General features: G+C 40.2%; 1 protein-coding gene across 2 annotated transcripts in view; it reads right to left on the reverse strand.

Moving 5' to 3' along the window:
• Window positions 1–451: 451 nt before the first annotated feature.
• Window positions 452–16,375, reverse strand: part of LOC129553194 (survival motor neuron protein) — a 28,835-nt gene continuing 12,911 nt past the window's right edge. Inside the window, exons 3-9 of one of the 2 annotated variants that reach the window (XM_055421907.2) lie at window positions 16,015–16,134; window positions 14,962–15,159; window positions 14,655–14,810; window positions 13,216–13,308; window positions 12,326–12,436; window positions 5,899–5,949; window positions 452–796 (exon numbers count right to left, since the gene is read on the reverse strand). In XM_055421907.2, coding sequence (XP_055277882.1) covers window positions 5,902–5,949; window positions 12,326–12,436; window positions 13,216–13,308; window positions 14,655–14,810; window positions 14,962–15,159; window positions 16,015–16,134 — 726 coding nt within the window. In that variant the 3' untranslated portion in view covers window positions 452–796; window positions 5,899–5,901. Of the gene's footprint in view, window positions 811–5,896; window positions 5,950–12,325; window positions 12,437–13,215; window positions 13,309–14,654; window positions 14,811–14,961; window positions 15,160–16,014; window positions 16,135–16,375 lie in introns of both variants that reach the window. The other variant, XM_088827746.1, reaches the window with a different exon arrangement.

A 16,375-nucleotide genomic window follows, 5' to 3' on the forward strand; every position in this document is an offset into this window, starting at 1 on the left:
TAGACTAAACTAAACCAGTATTATGTTCTACCTCTAGAGAATTTGAACAGAGAGACTCACATAGATACAGTCAAATGGATGATAGATGGAACTGCAAGGCGGTGATGAGGAGAACGGCTTGGGCAATGATGTCAGGCAGTGTATGTGAGGAAGGTGTGGAGGAGGCTAGAAGCGAGGCAGACAGACAAGAAAAGGTGCTGGAGGAGAATGACAGTATGACTTCCGAGCAACAGAACACAGGCTTAGTTCCCAAGCAGCCAGGCCCAGTCCTCTAACATCCCGCTTCAGACAGGCTTTCTGCCCTAACCTTGGATTATCAGCAGCACTGTTTTACAGTTGGTTGTATCTTTACAATACTATCCTTTACCCAAAAAAGCCCGAGTAGTTCTTTTTACATCTTCCCATAGGCTCCAACCTACCACACGTATTCCAAAGAAAAGCATTCAGACAGTTGTTTTTTAAAAAAGTTATTTATTTTTTAAAGGCATTAATAAAAAGCTTAACATACTTACTAAGAAAGTTACAATATACAAATGGGCTCAGCTGCAATTTTGACAAATTGATGTTCTGCACTGTATGTGACCTTGAGTTTCTTTTAATCATATTTTCGTTGTTCAGTTATTCAAACTGATTATTCCCTTAAAATATCTGTTTATTTAAGCATGAGTCACATGCAACAAGGGGAAATGCAGATGACATGCACCCATTCAAGTGTGCATGAAGAAAATGATGAAACATTCACTTCAACCAGGGCACATCAAAACACCATCTCCTTGGGAGAGAGCTGCATCTGAATCTGCAAGATAAAAACCTAAATACAATCATGAATCTAAACAAAACCTATTTTCATATAAAATCATGAAGAAGAGAGAAAACAGCAACACATCAAGGTAAATAAAACTAGAATAAAAATGTGCTAATGTAAAAGACAGTGTAATACTAACTTCTATCTTTATGGGATAGATTAGGTATTTAGACAAACTGTGAGATTCATTTGAAGGAATAAATAGACAAAAGTATTCTTTAAAAAAATTCTTAAGGACCACTGGTATTTGTCTTAACAGAATTTAAGACATACTAAAAATAATGATCAAACTTATGTGTTAAAAAGAATAGTAATTAGACCAACACAAATGACATTCTACAATTACAATAACAATAAAACTAGAAATTAAACCTAACTACCTAAAATTAATTAAAAATTTCTAGAATTAAAAACAATTTTGAAATTTGGAATATCTAGAAAATAAGACAGAGGAGCCTGGTAGGCTGCAGTCCGTGGGGTCGCTAAGGGTCGGACACGACTGAGCGACTTCACTTTCACTTTTCACTTTCACACACTGGAGAAGGAAATGGCAACCCACTCCAGTGTTCTTGCCTGGAGAATCCCAGGGACGGGGGAGCCTGGTCGGCTGCCGTCTGTGGGGTCACACAGAGTCGGACACAACTGAAGTGACTTAGCAGCAGCAGCAGAAAATAAGAATTATACAGAACTAAATTTTCAGAGAAAAATTTATGGTCCTGAAATATCTATTTTAATAAATAACAGATAGGAAGACATTTTAAAAAACTTCTATGGAAAGCAGAGAGTGGAAATCAATCCTGAGTATATCATCTGCGTCCAATTTTAATTTTTGTGTTTGTTTTTCTTTCTTTTTTTATCGGCTGAGTCTTATCTTAGTTCCCTGATTGGGGACTAAACCCAAGCCACAGCAGTGAAAGCACCAAATCCTAATCACTGGACCGCCAGGGAATTTCCATTTTTGAGTTTCTTATTCAAGCAGTTCTAACTATTTATAAGGGTTCAGGACTCACTCTGAGCAATCTGCCAAAGAACAAAGATTTAAAATAAAAATAAAAAACTTTAATTTATTAAAAAAATTAAAACTATCTTGCAGTTAAGCTATGACTCTACTGGACTCTTTCATAAATCTACAATGTAGAATCTTAGTGATTTTATTATCCCTTACTTGAAATATTCTATTAGTCTTCGTCTCAGGATTTAACTCACTGTGGTAGCCAGCCTTCAAGAGAGTCCCCAGTGATACCTGCCCTTGTCTAATCCCCTCCCATTGGCTGTGGACTGCACTTCTTCAAAAGGATAGAAAAAGGTGAAAGTGATGGTGTGTGATTCAGAGACTAAGTCATAAAAAGTGTCTGGAGTGCTGCTCACTCTGTACTGGATCACTCACTCTGGAGAAGCCGACTACTATCTGCTTGTAAGGACTCTCAGGCTGCCTATGGAGAGTCCCAAAGAGCAAGAGAGCCTCCTGACAACAACCATGTAGGTGGGCTTGAAGCAGATGCTCCAGCCCCAGTACAACTCAGATGATTACTGCCTTGAGGCTGATGACTTGCAGTCTTAGGAGAACCACCCACCTCAGTTGCGCTTGCATTTCTGACCCATAGAAACTAGAGATAAATAAATAAATATCCGCTGTTTCAAGGTGCTAAATTTTAGGATGATTTGTTATGGAGCAATAGATAACACATTCACCAATGACCTCGAGCTGTGCTTAAAAAAAAAGACTAAAAATAAGAGCATGAAAGGATGGAATCAAAAGGATGATGAAATAAATCATTAGCAGTGAAATAAACATCACTATTACACCATCCTTCAGTATTTTTATTCTGTTGTCCAAAATATTGGATTATCTTTGTTTCCTCTAAGCTTTTTTGATCACAGTTGAAAATTCAGACCTTTTCATTTTTCTGTCCATAAAAGCAAAGAGAACAAAATTGACAGAGTCAGTTCAAAATTATTAAAATGAGGACTTCCCTGGTGGTCCAGTGGTTAAGAATCAACCTTCCAATGCGGGGGATGTGAGTCCCATCCCTGGTCAGGGAACTCAGATCCCATGTGCTACAGGGCAACTAAGCCCATATGGCACAGCAACTGAGTCCACATGCCACAACTGAGACCCGATGTGGACTAAACAAATAAAGAAGAATCCGCCAACTCAGAATAAATGGGTTTGATCCCTGGTCTGGAAAGACCCCACATGCTGCAGAGCAACTAAGCCTGTGGGCCACAACTACCGAGCCTGTACGCTCTAGGGCCATGCATCCCAACAAGGTAAGTTACCGCAATAGAAGTCTGCGCACTTCAAGACACTGTGCCAGATACTGAAGACATGATGGAGAATGGGATCTAGTGCCTTATCTCTGATGATGAAGAAAAGACAAACACATAATAAAGATAATATACAGTGAAAAGCTATGTAACAGAAATAAGGAACAAACAGAAGAGGGGAACACACACAGATGGGGAACACATAAGAAGGCTGGGTAACACTGGAGACAGTGGCATCACCTGGGCTAACCTCGGCCTTGAAACACACTGTCCCAAAGCTCCAGTCTGCGTGTTCTCTGACTGGAACACTTCAACCCAATTCACTGCTTGCCTAATCTTTCTATTCACCTTTATAGACTTAGTTAAAGAACTTATTTAACTTATATGCAGAGTACATCATGAGGAACGCTGGGCTGGAAGAAGCACAAGCTGGCATCAAGATTGCCGGAAGAAATACCAATAACCTCAGATATGCAGATGACACCACCCTTATGGCAGAAAGTGAAGAGGAACTCAAAAGCCTCTTGATGGAAGTGAAAGAGGAGAGTGAAAAGTTTGGCTTGAAGCTCAACACTGAGAAAACGAAGATCATGGCATCTGGTCCCATCACTTCATGGGAAACAGACGGGGAAACAGTGGAAACAGTGTCAGACTTTATATTTTTGGGCTCCAAAATCACTGCAGATGCTGATGGCAGCCATGAAATTAAAAGACGCTTACTCCTTGGAAGTAAAGTTATGACTATCCTAGATAGCATATTAAAAAGCAGAGACATTACTTTGCCAACAAAGGTCCGTCTAGTCAAGGCTATGGTTTTTCCCGTGGTCATGTATGGATGTGAGAGTTGGACTGTGAAGAAAGCTGATCACTGAAGAATTGATGCTTTTGAACTGTGGTGCTGGAGAAGACTCTTGAGAGTCCCTTGGACTGCAAGGAGATCCAACCAGTCCATTCTAAAGGAGATCAGTCCTGGGTGTTCATTGGAAGGACTGATGCTAAAGCTGAAACTCCAATACTTTGGCCACCTCATGCGACGAGTTGACTCACTGAAAAACACTCTGATGCTGGGAGGGATTGGGGGTGGGAGGAGACGGGGACGACAGAGAATGAGATGGCTGGATGGCATCACTGACTCGGTCATGAGTTTGAGTGAACTCCGGGAGTTGGTGATGAACAGGGAGGCCTGGCGTGCTGTGATTCATGGGGTCGCAAAGAGTCGGATACGACTGAGCGACTGAACTGAACTGAAAGAACTTTAATTGAATAAAGATGACTTTAATCGAAGAATGAAATATAGGCAACTACACAGTTAAGTGTGAGGATTTATATTATTTTAAAAATACCCCTCCCAGGAATGCATCGATTTGGAAAAGATGTTTTTTGAAATTTGCTTTTCAAGGTAACATAGAAATATCTACCAAGAATCATAATGTCCATGATCTTTACTAAGAGTCACAGCACAGAAAGTTACCTTAAGGCTAAGACAGAAGAGCATCAACCACTATATAAAAGAAGGTATTTACTAATGTTATCAAGACACCAAAGGTTACTGAACTAAAGGAACTGTGACATAACATACAAACAATCTACAGAAAGAATCAAAACATTAAAAATGTGATGTTAAGTGGAGATATATACACACACACTCACAAAATACTGATGACAAACATCAAAATATAGATGAATATGGACCAAAAGTGTAAAATAAAGGCAGAATGGTTGTCTGAGGAGGCGTATAAACAGGTGAGAAAAGAGAAGTGAAAGGCAAAGGAGAAAAGAAAAATATACCCATCTGAATGCAGAGTTCCGAAGAACAGCGAGGAGAGATAAGAAAGTCTTAAGTGATCAGTGCAAAGAAATAGAGGAAAACAATAGGATGGGAAAAACTAGAGATCTCTTCAAGAAACTCAGAGATACCAAGGGATCATTTCATGAAAAGATGGGCACAATAAAGGACAGAAACAGAATAGCCCTAACAGAAGCAGAAGGCTGAGTGCCGAAGATGGTTCAAAAGGCTGATGCTTTTGAACTATGGTGTTGGAAAAGACTCCTCAGAGTCTTGACTCTCAAGACTGTAAGGATATCAAACGAATCAATCCTGAATATTCACTGGAAGGACTGATGCTGAAGCTCCAATACTTTGGCCACCTGATGCAAAGAACTCACTCACTGGAAAAGACTCTGATGCTGGGGAAGACTGAAGGCCAGAGGAGAAGGGGACAACAGAGGATGAGATGGTTGAATAGCATCACTGACTCAATGGACATAAGTCCTGGGCGTTGGTGATGGACAGGGAAACCTGGCGTGCTGCAGTTCATGGGTCACAAAGAGACTCTACTGAGCGACTGAACTAAACTGAAAAGCAAGTCTGATTGTCTACAGTAATACAAAGTTTCATCTCTGATTCTAAGGATCTCTCTTTAAAAAAAAAAAATTTTTTTTAAATGTATTTAGTTTTTTGGCTGCATCGGGTCTCAGGGCTTAGTTGCCCTGTGGCATGCGGGATCTTAGTTCCCTGGCCAAGGGCTAAAGCCATATCCCCTGCATTGGAAGGTGGATTCTTAACCACTGGATGACCAGGGAAGTCCCTTAAGGATCTCTTTATTGTAAAGGTATGTTTTCCTTTCCACACCACCAACCAACAAGTATTTGCTGAAAAGATACTTTGACATCATGAGGATTCTAGAGGGGATATAGATCTACCTAATATTGTTTTACATTAACTTTTTTACTTTTCAACATTTTAATTTTCAAACATATATTTGCCACAAACTATAAAATTCATATACAAATAAGATTCTCTTTTAAAATGATGGCAGACTTACTCCTTAATTGAAATGTGAGTGCCTTCCTTCTTTTTGACTTTGTTTGAAACCCTGTAAGAAAAATAAAGGAATTTAGAAGAACAGAATACACATTTTATATAAAAGTAAACATTGTTTCACATAAGATATTTCACTAATTCTCTTTAATAAAATATCATCAGAAAATAAGTTTATAGCCTTCAAATGTGTTTTTTTTTAAGATTTTTTTTTTTTATGTGGACCATTTTTAAAGGCTTAATTGAAGTTGTTACAATATTGCTTCTGTTTTTTTTGGCCCCCTAGGCATGTGGACGGAGAAGGCAATGGCAAGCCACTCCAGTACTCTTGCCTAGAAAATCCCATGGATGGAGGAGCCTGGTAGGCTGCAGTCCGTGGGGTCACTAGGGGTCGGACACGACTGAGCGACTTCACTTTCACTTTTCACTTTCACACACTGGAGAAGGAAATGGCAACCCACTCCAGTGTTCTTGCCTGGAGAATCCCAGGGATGGGGGAGCCTGGTGGGGGTGTCCGTCTATGGGGTCACACAGAGTCGGACACGACTGAAGTGACTTAGCAGCAGCAGCAGCAGCAGGCATGTGGAAGGAGAAGGCAATGGCAACCCACTCCAGTACTCTTGCTTGGAAAATCCCATGGATGGAGGAGCCTGGTAGGCTGCAGTCCATGGGGTTGCTAAGAGTCGGACACGACTGAGTGACTTCACCTTCACTTTTCACTTTCAGGCATTGGAGAAGGAAATGGCAACCCACTCCAGTGTTCTTGCCTGGAGAATCCCAGGGATAGGGGAGCCTGGTGGGCTGCCCTCTATGGGGTTGCACAGAGTCGGACACGACTAAAGCGACTTAGCAGCAGCAGGCATGTGGAAACTTAGCTCTACCACCAAGGATCAAACCTGCATCCCCTAATTGGAAGAAATCTTAACCATTAGACCTCTGGGGAAGTCTCTCAAATGTGCTTTAAAGTAAACAATTTCCTTCTTTCACTAAGTCTAAAAATGGCTCAAGATGCCACGAAGTCTAAAATATACATACAATGTGCATACTCATTTATTAAAACCATTAAAATATTTTGGCACTAGACAGAAACATTTTACAAGTTAAGACTGAAATATTTACCGCTTTTCCTGGTCTCATCTAGCACAGAGTCCTACTCCTGTCTTCTGGCCTCAGTGCCTTCTACCTTCCCCTACAGATACACTAACTTTCTATTTCACTACTAATCTCTATCTTTGAGGCCATAAGATGTATTTAAAAGTGATTTGTTAGTAATAAGCACCAAAGTTAGAGCCTATGCTATTTTAATAATATTACCCTTATTTATTTGCATTCTGTTAGGATTTTAGAAAAAGAAAAAGGTATAGGTTAAGAGCCAGACCCAAACCTATCTGGTGCTCTTATGGGAACAGATTAGCAATGGAAAAGTTGTCAAACATGTATGCTTCTGTGGAGCAACAGTTAAGCATTGCAAGCTGAAGGCGACAGTCTCTAAAACACATGTAAGCCATTGGAAAACATGACAATGAATAGTAGCTTCTTTTTAATGGTAAAAATTTCCAACAGAAAAAAATGCAAGACCTAGGAAATGGGAATTTCTTTGTTTCTGAATATGAACCTACGTTTATATTTTAATTTATACAGATACACAAGTAATGCCTCTAAAAGTAAAGATCATTTTCTCTGGAACAAGCTAATCATCGCTTAGTACTGAATTTGTGGCAAATATATCAGACAAGTCTACTTTCCCAGGAACTGTTGCTTGAACTGTGCAAAGAAACAGAAATAGCTGCAGTTTGCTGATCAGGACCAGTGTTCAGTCAGTTGGGGACTTCCCTGGTGGTTGAGTTGTTAAGAATTCACCTTGCAATACAGGGACACAGTTTCAATCCCGGGTCTGGAAACTAAGACCTCCCATGGCGAGGAGCAACTAAGCCTGCGAGCTACAGCGACTGCAGCCTGCATGCTGTGGAGCGGGCGGGCTGCAATTACTGAGCCTGCACAGCACAACTGGGAGAGTCTGTGCACCACAGGGGACGATCCTGCACGCTGCAGCCAAGACCCACAGAGCCAGATAAACAAATCTTTTAAAAACACTCATAAACAAGCAGCAACAAAGTCTACTGAAGACCTGCTAGGTTTTAACAACAGTTCAATCAAGTACATGAAACATGAATATTCGAGCACAGTTAACTCACTATACTCATTTCATCAACTCTATTTTCATCTATGTCATCTTTCAAATCAAATATATTCTAACATGTTCGAACATTCCTACTTTTAAAAACTATGCTTATTTATTTGGCTGTACTGGGTCTTCATTGTGGCATGAGGGACCTCTTAGCTGTGGCACGTGAACCCTTAATTGCTATGTGGGGGATCTAGTTCCCTGACCAGGGATCAAACCCGGGCCCCCTGAATTGGGGGCCTGGAGGATTAGCCACTAGACCACCAGGGAAGTGCCAGAACATTCATATTTTTAACTGCTCTTCAGAGTTATAAAAGATGCAAGCAATACAGTGTATAACTATTTTAAGGCTGTGGCAAAACAAACATTTTCAAGTTGCACTTGTGCCAATACACATGAAAAGAATTGTGAAAAGTTGGTCAATAGTATCAAAAGTTATTAAAATGTTTTTTTAATTAAAAGTTTATACTTTTTGACCCAATGGTGGTACTTCTAGATATCATACGAAACTAACCTGCAAGAAGCTTTATATATAAAAAGTTATCTAATTACCAGACAAAAAACTTGCTAACATTTAACATTTAGCAAATGATGAACTTACTCTGAACCAGATTCTAGAGCTCCAGGGTTTACAAGACAGACAAGGTCCCTGCTCCCATGGAGCTTACATTCTACTGGAGGGAGACAGTTAAACAGGTAACGAAAATCATACCAGAAACAGCAACTGCTGCACAGAGAATCTAAGAGGGTGACAGAATAGAGAGTAGGGTGGGTCTCTTCCAGCTTAAATGTTTCTAGGCAAGATGGAATTTCAGTTGAGATCTGAATAACAAGTCAGACAAGTAAAATATAGGGGAACAGCTTTCCAAACTAAAGAATAATGAGCACAAAGGCCCAGAAGAAGGTATAAACCTGGATGTGAGCAAGAAAAGAGGCCAGGGTTGCCAAAGTAAGTAAGTAAGTGAGTAAGAAGAGCACGGAATAAACTGTGGATAAAGAGCCTGACAAGATACGGTGCATCACACTTTGCAAACCACAACGAGGGTTGTGGATTTTAACCTGTGACTGGAAGCTATCAGAGGGTCTTACAGAGAAAGATACGATATGCTTTACATTTTAAAATATTGCTCTAGCTGCTGTATGCAGAATGGATTTGGCAGAATGGGAAGTAAGATTTCATAAGCAAAAAGAATACTTGGGATCTAGTGCAGTTAGGTGAGAGATGTTGTCTTATCCAGAATATATAAAGAGCTATTACAGCTCATCAACAAAAAAGACAGGTAAAGGATGTGAACAGACAGTTCTCCAAAAAGATATATATATATAAATGGCCAATAAGCACATGAAAAGATGGTCAACGTCATTAGTCAATAGTTTCGAAATACAAATAAAAACCATAATAAAGTATCACTTCACACCCACTAGAATGGCTATGATCCAACAAGGAGACAACAATACATGTTGGTGAGGATGTACAGAAACAGAGCCCCTCACACACTGCTTGAAGTTACACAGGATGATGCAGTCACTTAGAAAACAGAACAATGGTTACACCAGAGTGGCCTTTTGAGCCAGCAATTCTGTTCCTACATATATACCCAAGAAAACAGAAAACCACCATGTCCACACAAAATTTGTACACAAATGTAGAGAACAGAATTATTCATTGTAGCCAAAAAGAGACAACCCAAATGTTCATCAACTGATGAACGGGTAAACACAGTGTGGTAACATCCATACAATGGAATATCATTCAGCAGTTAAATGAAGTATTAATACACACTGAAACACAGAGGTACATTAAGAAACACAGGTTAAGTGAAAGAAGCCAGGGACAAAAAGCCATATATTGCATGATTTCATATGAAATGTTCAGAATAAGCAAATTCTTAGAAAGCAGATTAGCAGCTGCCAGGAGCTGGGTGCAGAGGATATTATTAGTGACTACTACTCGATATGGCTTTTTTAAAATGTATGATAAAAATATTCTGGAATTAGGTAATGACAGTGGTTGTACCTTTTGAATACAATTTAAAAACCAATTATTTGTACTCTTTAAAAGAGTGAATTATGGGACTTCCCTTGTGGTCTAGTGGCTAAGACTCTGCACTCCCAGTGCAGGGTGTCTGGGTTTAATCCCTGGTCAGGGAACTAGACCCCACATACCACAGCCAACATCGGAGATCCTGAGTGCCACAGCTAAGACCGTGTGCAGCCAAAGCAGTACATCACTATTTTAAATATTAAATAAGACAGTGCTTAACGTCTCAGTTAGAAGAGACGATAGTATCCTGAATGGGTATAACAGCAGGGGAGTGAAAGCAAAGTGCACTGATTCAAGATCTGTGTGGAAATAAGTCAACAGAATTTTCTTACAAATTGGTTGAAGAAAGTGAGGAATCAATGCTAACTCCATGCCTGTGGCTTGAGAAAGTGGTGCTGCTGGTGCCCCACCTTCACTGCTTTCCGAGCTGGCAGGGGCTGTGGGAGCAGCGGCGCATGAGCCGACTCTAGTCGTCTGGTTCTGGTGAGGTGCGTTTCAGGTGCACCTAACAGCCAGCTGGATAAACCAGTCTGATGTTCAGAACTAGACATCTGAGAATTTAACAGCACAAACATGGGAAATGGATGGGGAAACAGTGGAAACAGTGTCAGACTTTATTCTGGGGGGCTCCAAAATCACTGTGGATGCTGACTGCAGCCATGAAATTAAAAGATGCTTACTCCCTGGAAAGAAAGTTATGACCAACCTAGATAGCATATTAAAAAGTAGAGACATTACTTTGCCAACAAAGGTCCGTCTAGTCAAGGCTATGGTTTTCCCGTGGTCATGTATGGATGTGAGAGTTGGACTGTGAAGAAAGCTGATCGCCGAAGAACTGATGCTTTTGAACTGTGGTGCTAGAGAAGGCTCTTGAGAGTCCCTTGGACTGCAAGGAGATCCAACCAGTCCATTCTAAAGGAGATCAGTCCTCAGTGTCATTGGAGGGACTGATGCTAAAGCTGAAACTCCAATACTTTGGCCACATCACGCGCCTAGTTGACTCACTGGAAAAGACCCTGATGCTGGGAGGGATTGGGGGCAGGAGAAGAAGGGGACGATAGAGAATGAGATGGCTGGATGGCATCACCGACTCGAGGGACATGAGTTTGAGTGAACTCCGGGAGCTGGTGATGGACAGGGAGGCCTGGCGTGCTGTGATTCATGGGGTCGCAAAGAGTCGGACACGACTGAGTGACTGAACTGAACTGAACTGATATGGCATTTTAAGTCCTGGAGTAGATGAGGTCACCTAGTGAGTTTCGGACACGACTAAGCGACTGAACTGAACTGAGCGAGTTTACAGTTAGAGCAGGGATTATAAGTTGGGCATGAGGAATCTCACACAGATACTGGGTGGAGGAGGAAACGCTGTCTAAGGAGTCTAGAAGGAGCAGCCAAGAAAGAAGACTCAGGACTAGCAGACTACAACATGTTACTGAAGGCCGGAGAAAAAAGTGTAGTCAAATATATTAAAATGTTGCTGAGAGGAAAGAGAGAGAAAGCAGAGAACTGACCATGGAGTCAGCAATCTGGAGGTAAAAATCTGAATACAGCGGGGAAGACGGAAGTCCACCCGACAGGCCTGAAGAGACAATGGGAGGTGAGGAAATAGAGGACAACGAGAGGCAGCTTTTTAAAGAAGTCTGTCTGTAAAGGGGAGAGAGGAACGATGTGATAACTAACTAGGGAAGTTAGAATATAATTGCAGTAAACAGTCACTCAGTTTAGTGAAACTGGTCACCAAAGGACTAATGAATAAGAAAAGCAAATTTCGCTATTTTTCTGCGTGTGGCTGCGCTTTGTTGCATGTAGAGTTTTAGTTCACCAACCAGGGCTCAAACCTTTGCTCCCTGCAACTTTAAACAGCTATACTGTTCAAACAAACTGAAGGTTTTGTGGCAACCGTGTTAACAGATAGTAGTTAGCATTTTTTAGCAATAACGTACTTTAAAATTAAGGTTTGTACACTGTTTTTAAGACATCATTCTATCACATACATTCTAGAATACAGTATAATGTAAACATAATTTTTATATGTACTAGGAAACCAAGAGAGTCACATGCCTTGCTTCACTGAGGTATGCCTACAGTTTTTAACTCTAAGGATTTACCTAACATAAGAAACCACTTTTTAGTTACAAGCAAAACAAAGTCACAAAACCACAAAGTGACTGTCAGGGAAGATGCTGAGTGATCACTTACCATGTAATAACCAGTATGATAACCACTCATGTACCAAGAGATTAACATACTTCCCAAAGCATCAGCATCATCCAGAGAATCTGGACATATGGGAGGTGGTGGGGGAATCATCTGGAAACAGAAAGATATACTTTAAAGTCAGCAGACAAAAATACAAAGTAAATCTATTTTATGCACAGAATGCTGAATGTTAGTTGTATCTTTCCTGACATCCCATGTCATTTCTTGGTTAAATTAAAAAAAAATCTGGGATTTGGAGAAAGCTAACCAGTAATGAATAACAACAAAAGACCAATAAAATTAAACTGAACAAGAACCAAAAGACAAAAGGTCCCATAAAATATTTAAACATTTTGCTTTCATTAGACCTATTTATCTGTTCCATTATGAATCTACAAGTAAAAAACTAAGGGCAGATACTTCTATGATTTTCCTCAACAAAACACCCACACAGCATTTCAAGTAAAGGTTCTGGCTGGAACATCTACACTGCCCCCACACCAACGCAGTTTGCCAAAACAACTGTCTTTGTATTTCACCTATTATTGCTACTTAAAAGTCTACCATTAGATATCCACAGTCTACATGCTTTGAAAGGTAAAACACTGATCCCTAAGCACGGTGTCATTAAATCCTTCTAGACAGGAGCTACTTCCCTTAGAACGAGATCCTTCTGCCAGGAAGGAAGCACACAGAACAGGCTCACAGCTGGGTCTCTAAGAGGACTGAGTCTGGGCAGCAGCAGGTCATTAAAGGTTTAGCCTGAACTTTACCCATCAGAACCTGGCCACAGGGATGGTATACAATGACATTTCCAAACTACCTGTGTTCTGGCTAAATCCCATACTCTGTATCAAAGTAAAGTTTAATCTGAATTCTTTTGCACTTACTGGTGGTCCAGAAGGAAATGGAGGCAGCCAGCATGACAGGAAATGCGGTGGTGGTGGCGGCGGTGGCGGCGGACCACTGAATTTTAGACCTGACTATAAAAAGTATTTCAAAAAAGATTTATTTACCAGTTTTAAAATGTAAAAAGCAAAAACAAACGAACAAACCAACCCAAAAACCCAACGTCAAAAGATTCAAAATAGCTGCCCAGAATAACATCTATATTATTCGTATCAAAAAGGTTAGCCAGAATGTCACATACCAAATGCTGACATCATATTCTTTTTTGTGGCGGGGGGAAGGGAAAGAGGGCCACGCTGTATGGCATGCAGAATCTCAGTTCCCTGACAAGAGATCTAACCTTCACCCTCTGCATTGGAAACACAGTCTTAACTGCTGGACTGACAGGGAAGCCCCTAGACTCACAAATTTCCATTTTTCTCACTTCCTTTCTATACAGACACGAAGTAAAAGCAAAGTAAGGAAAATTTTTCATTACCTAGTAAACAAGAGATCAAATATTTAGCAAGATGTTTCAATCATATAAGACCATATTTCCCACAATTTCATAAACTAAACTGTATAATCTGTTGGATGTCCTTTCAGTTACATATGCTAACTTAAGAGTATGTCTTATAAAAATACATATTATAAACTATAAACCTCTTCCTTAACAAGGAAATCAGCCCTCTGAGATCAACAAAGCATTATGTATATAAACTAAGAGGTCTGATCATTCTGAAAAATGTAATATAATACAAATCTCAATAAGGAGCTCTCAACAGGAAATCCTAAGAAAAAGTTTTAATGTCATGCTTGATTTAAAAAAATGTTTAGTATTATTATTGCTTGAAGAAATCAATGCTTTAACAAGACAACTGGATAGGGATTTGGATTCCATGACAAAGGTAAAAACCTTTTTTGTTACTGATAACCAAAAAAACCATAAATAAGAACAGTATTTACATTTTGCTCTACAAAACAATCTGGGAGCTTCTTTGGATTTCACCTGTACCAGATGTAAATATTGGGTTCTCTTCCAATTTTCACAAGTGTCATAGGGAACTATAGCACAACATCCAGCTGATGATAAAACATTTCAAACTTAAGTTTGCCAAATTATTACTCTAACACCTAATACTCAATAAAAATTGTTAGGAAAGGCATTACTATCTTATTTCCTTTTCAGAGAATTCTAGGTATCTATTTACAACATCTGTAGAAAGCTACAAAAGTTTCAAAAAGGCAAGCTCTGGTGGTCCAGGTGGCCCGGGTTCAACCCCTGGTCAGGGAACTAAGATCCCGTGAGCTGCATACCACAGCCGGAAAAAAAAAAACCCAAACAGTTTAATGAGAAAAGCTACAATTTACTTAACGCAGGGGCTGAAGGTTCCAGTACTTTAACCATGCCCTGGGAAACCTTTTCTGGACAGAAGTTTACCTTTCCTGGTCCCAGGCCTGATCCTGGCATATGGGGTGGTGGAGGCAGAAAAGAGCTCCACGGAGCGGCTCTCGACCTGGTATTATCTGGTCTATTTCGAGGAGACCTGGAGGCGTTCTCACTCTCATCTGTTGAAATCTGACTTTCATTTTCATTCTTTTAAGAGAAAGAAATATACGTGTTTTTGTTATAAAGGCATCACTGTGAAAAATTTAAAGTTTCAGTGGATCGAACTGACAATCAGTTATACTATTCAGTTTCGCATCTAGTCTCTGCTTCTAAGAATCCTAATTTTTTTTATCCTTACCTCCTGAGCATTTTGCTCTGTATTAGCCACTTCAGAGGTTGGGGAAAGTAGATCAGACAGATTTTGCTCCTCTCTATTTCCATATCCAGTGTAAACCACAACACAGGTTTCTCTCTCAAAATCAACTGAAGCAATAGTAGCTGGGTAAATGCACCCATCTTCTGACCAAATGGCACAACATTTGTCACCAACTTTCCACTGTAAAAGAAACCAAAGACACACAAACACATTTCTTTAAAAAAAAGTAAACTGTAATCCTGTTTGAGTGGGGTGGAGTTGGGGGTGGAGGGGGAGTCTCCAGTTAACTGTTCTGGGAGACAGAATGTTACAGAGAAAAAGATTTGGGGCCCAAAACACAGAAATTTGAATTCTAATAGAAATACCACGTAAGTCCGCCATTTCTATGATCATAGACAAATTTCTTAATCACTCTGAGCTGTGTTCTCCTCATTTATTAAATGGCTGTAGTATACTCTGCCTCACATGTGCTGTGAAGAACAGAGCGGATGGGAAGCATGTCGAGCGTCCAGTGTCCTGGCCCAGCACACAGCAAGCTCCCATCACACAGCAGCTGTCTTCCCCCTTGGTAAAGAGGACACTAAAGCAACTAGTGAGGCACCAAAATAATTACCTTCCAGGTTGACTGTTTAAATAGAAGAAGCGACTCTATCCAGAATATTCAGTCCCTGGGTATTAACACTTTTAAGATTTTGAAGGAAAAGGAGGACACCTCTCTCGGTTTTAGAAAAGTCAAACACCGCCAATTCAGTGTAAGCCCTCAGGTACCCCTCCCATGCAGCACCACCTTCCTCCCCGCTACCCCAACGTAGACACTGTCCTGAATCTAGCATGTGTCATTTCCTCCTAATTCCTTACGGTTTTATTAACATGCATGTTCCTGAACAATAGAAAGTTGAGGTGCTTCAGAAATTTTATTATTACATGTCAATGGAAAACACTGTACTAATCATTTAATTAAACATATTTTATACTATTTAATAAGGACAGTAACAAGAAGTGCTTAGAAGTTAAATCTTGTGGTTTTAAAATTACCTGCTTTGAAGGACTTGCAGTGTTCTTTCCGTGGCTTTTATTCTTCTTAGCAGATTTTCTTTTAGGTGTGCCTTTTGGTTTTTCTGAGGCTTCGGAAATGTCACCGTTCTTCAGAGCATGCTATGAAGATGTGAATAGAAATGTATGTGTCACAGAGTGATATATTATTAAAAAGTCACAATGTAACCCAGCCACTATAAACTGGTCTCCTCAGACAGGCTCTTTGTCATCATCCCACAGGCTACAAAAACTGCTCTTGAAGATATCATATACTGATCACCGGCTCTAAGGACCCTTTCAAGCAGGTCTCCTCACACTCAGCCTTTCCATAACATTATACTCTGTCAATCGTTTTTCTTCT

The sequence above is a fragment of the Moschus berezovskii genome, chromosome 18, assembly GCF_049115385.1.
Source record: "Moschus berezovskii isolate FMDL1 chromosome 18, NW_MosBer_1.0, whole genome shotgun sequence".
Taxonomy (NCBI): Eukaryota; Metazoa; Chordata; class Mammalia; order Artiodactyla; family Moschidae; genus Moschus; species Moschus berezovskii.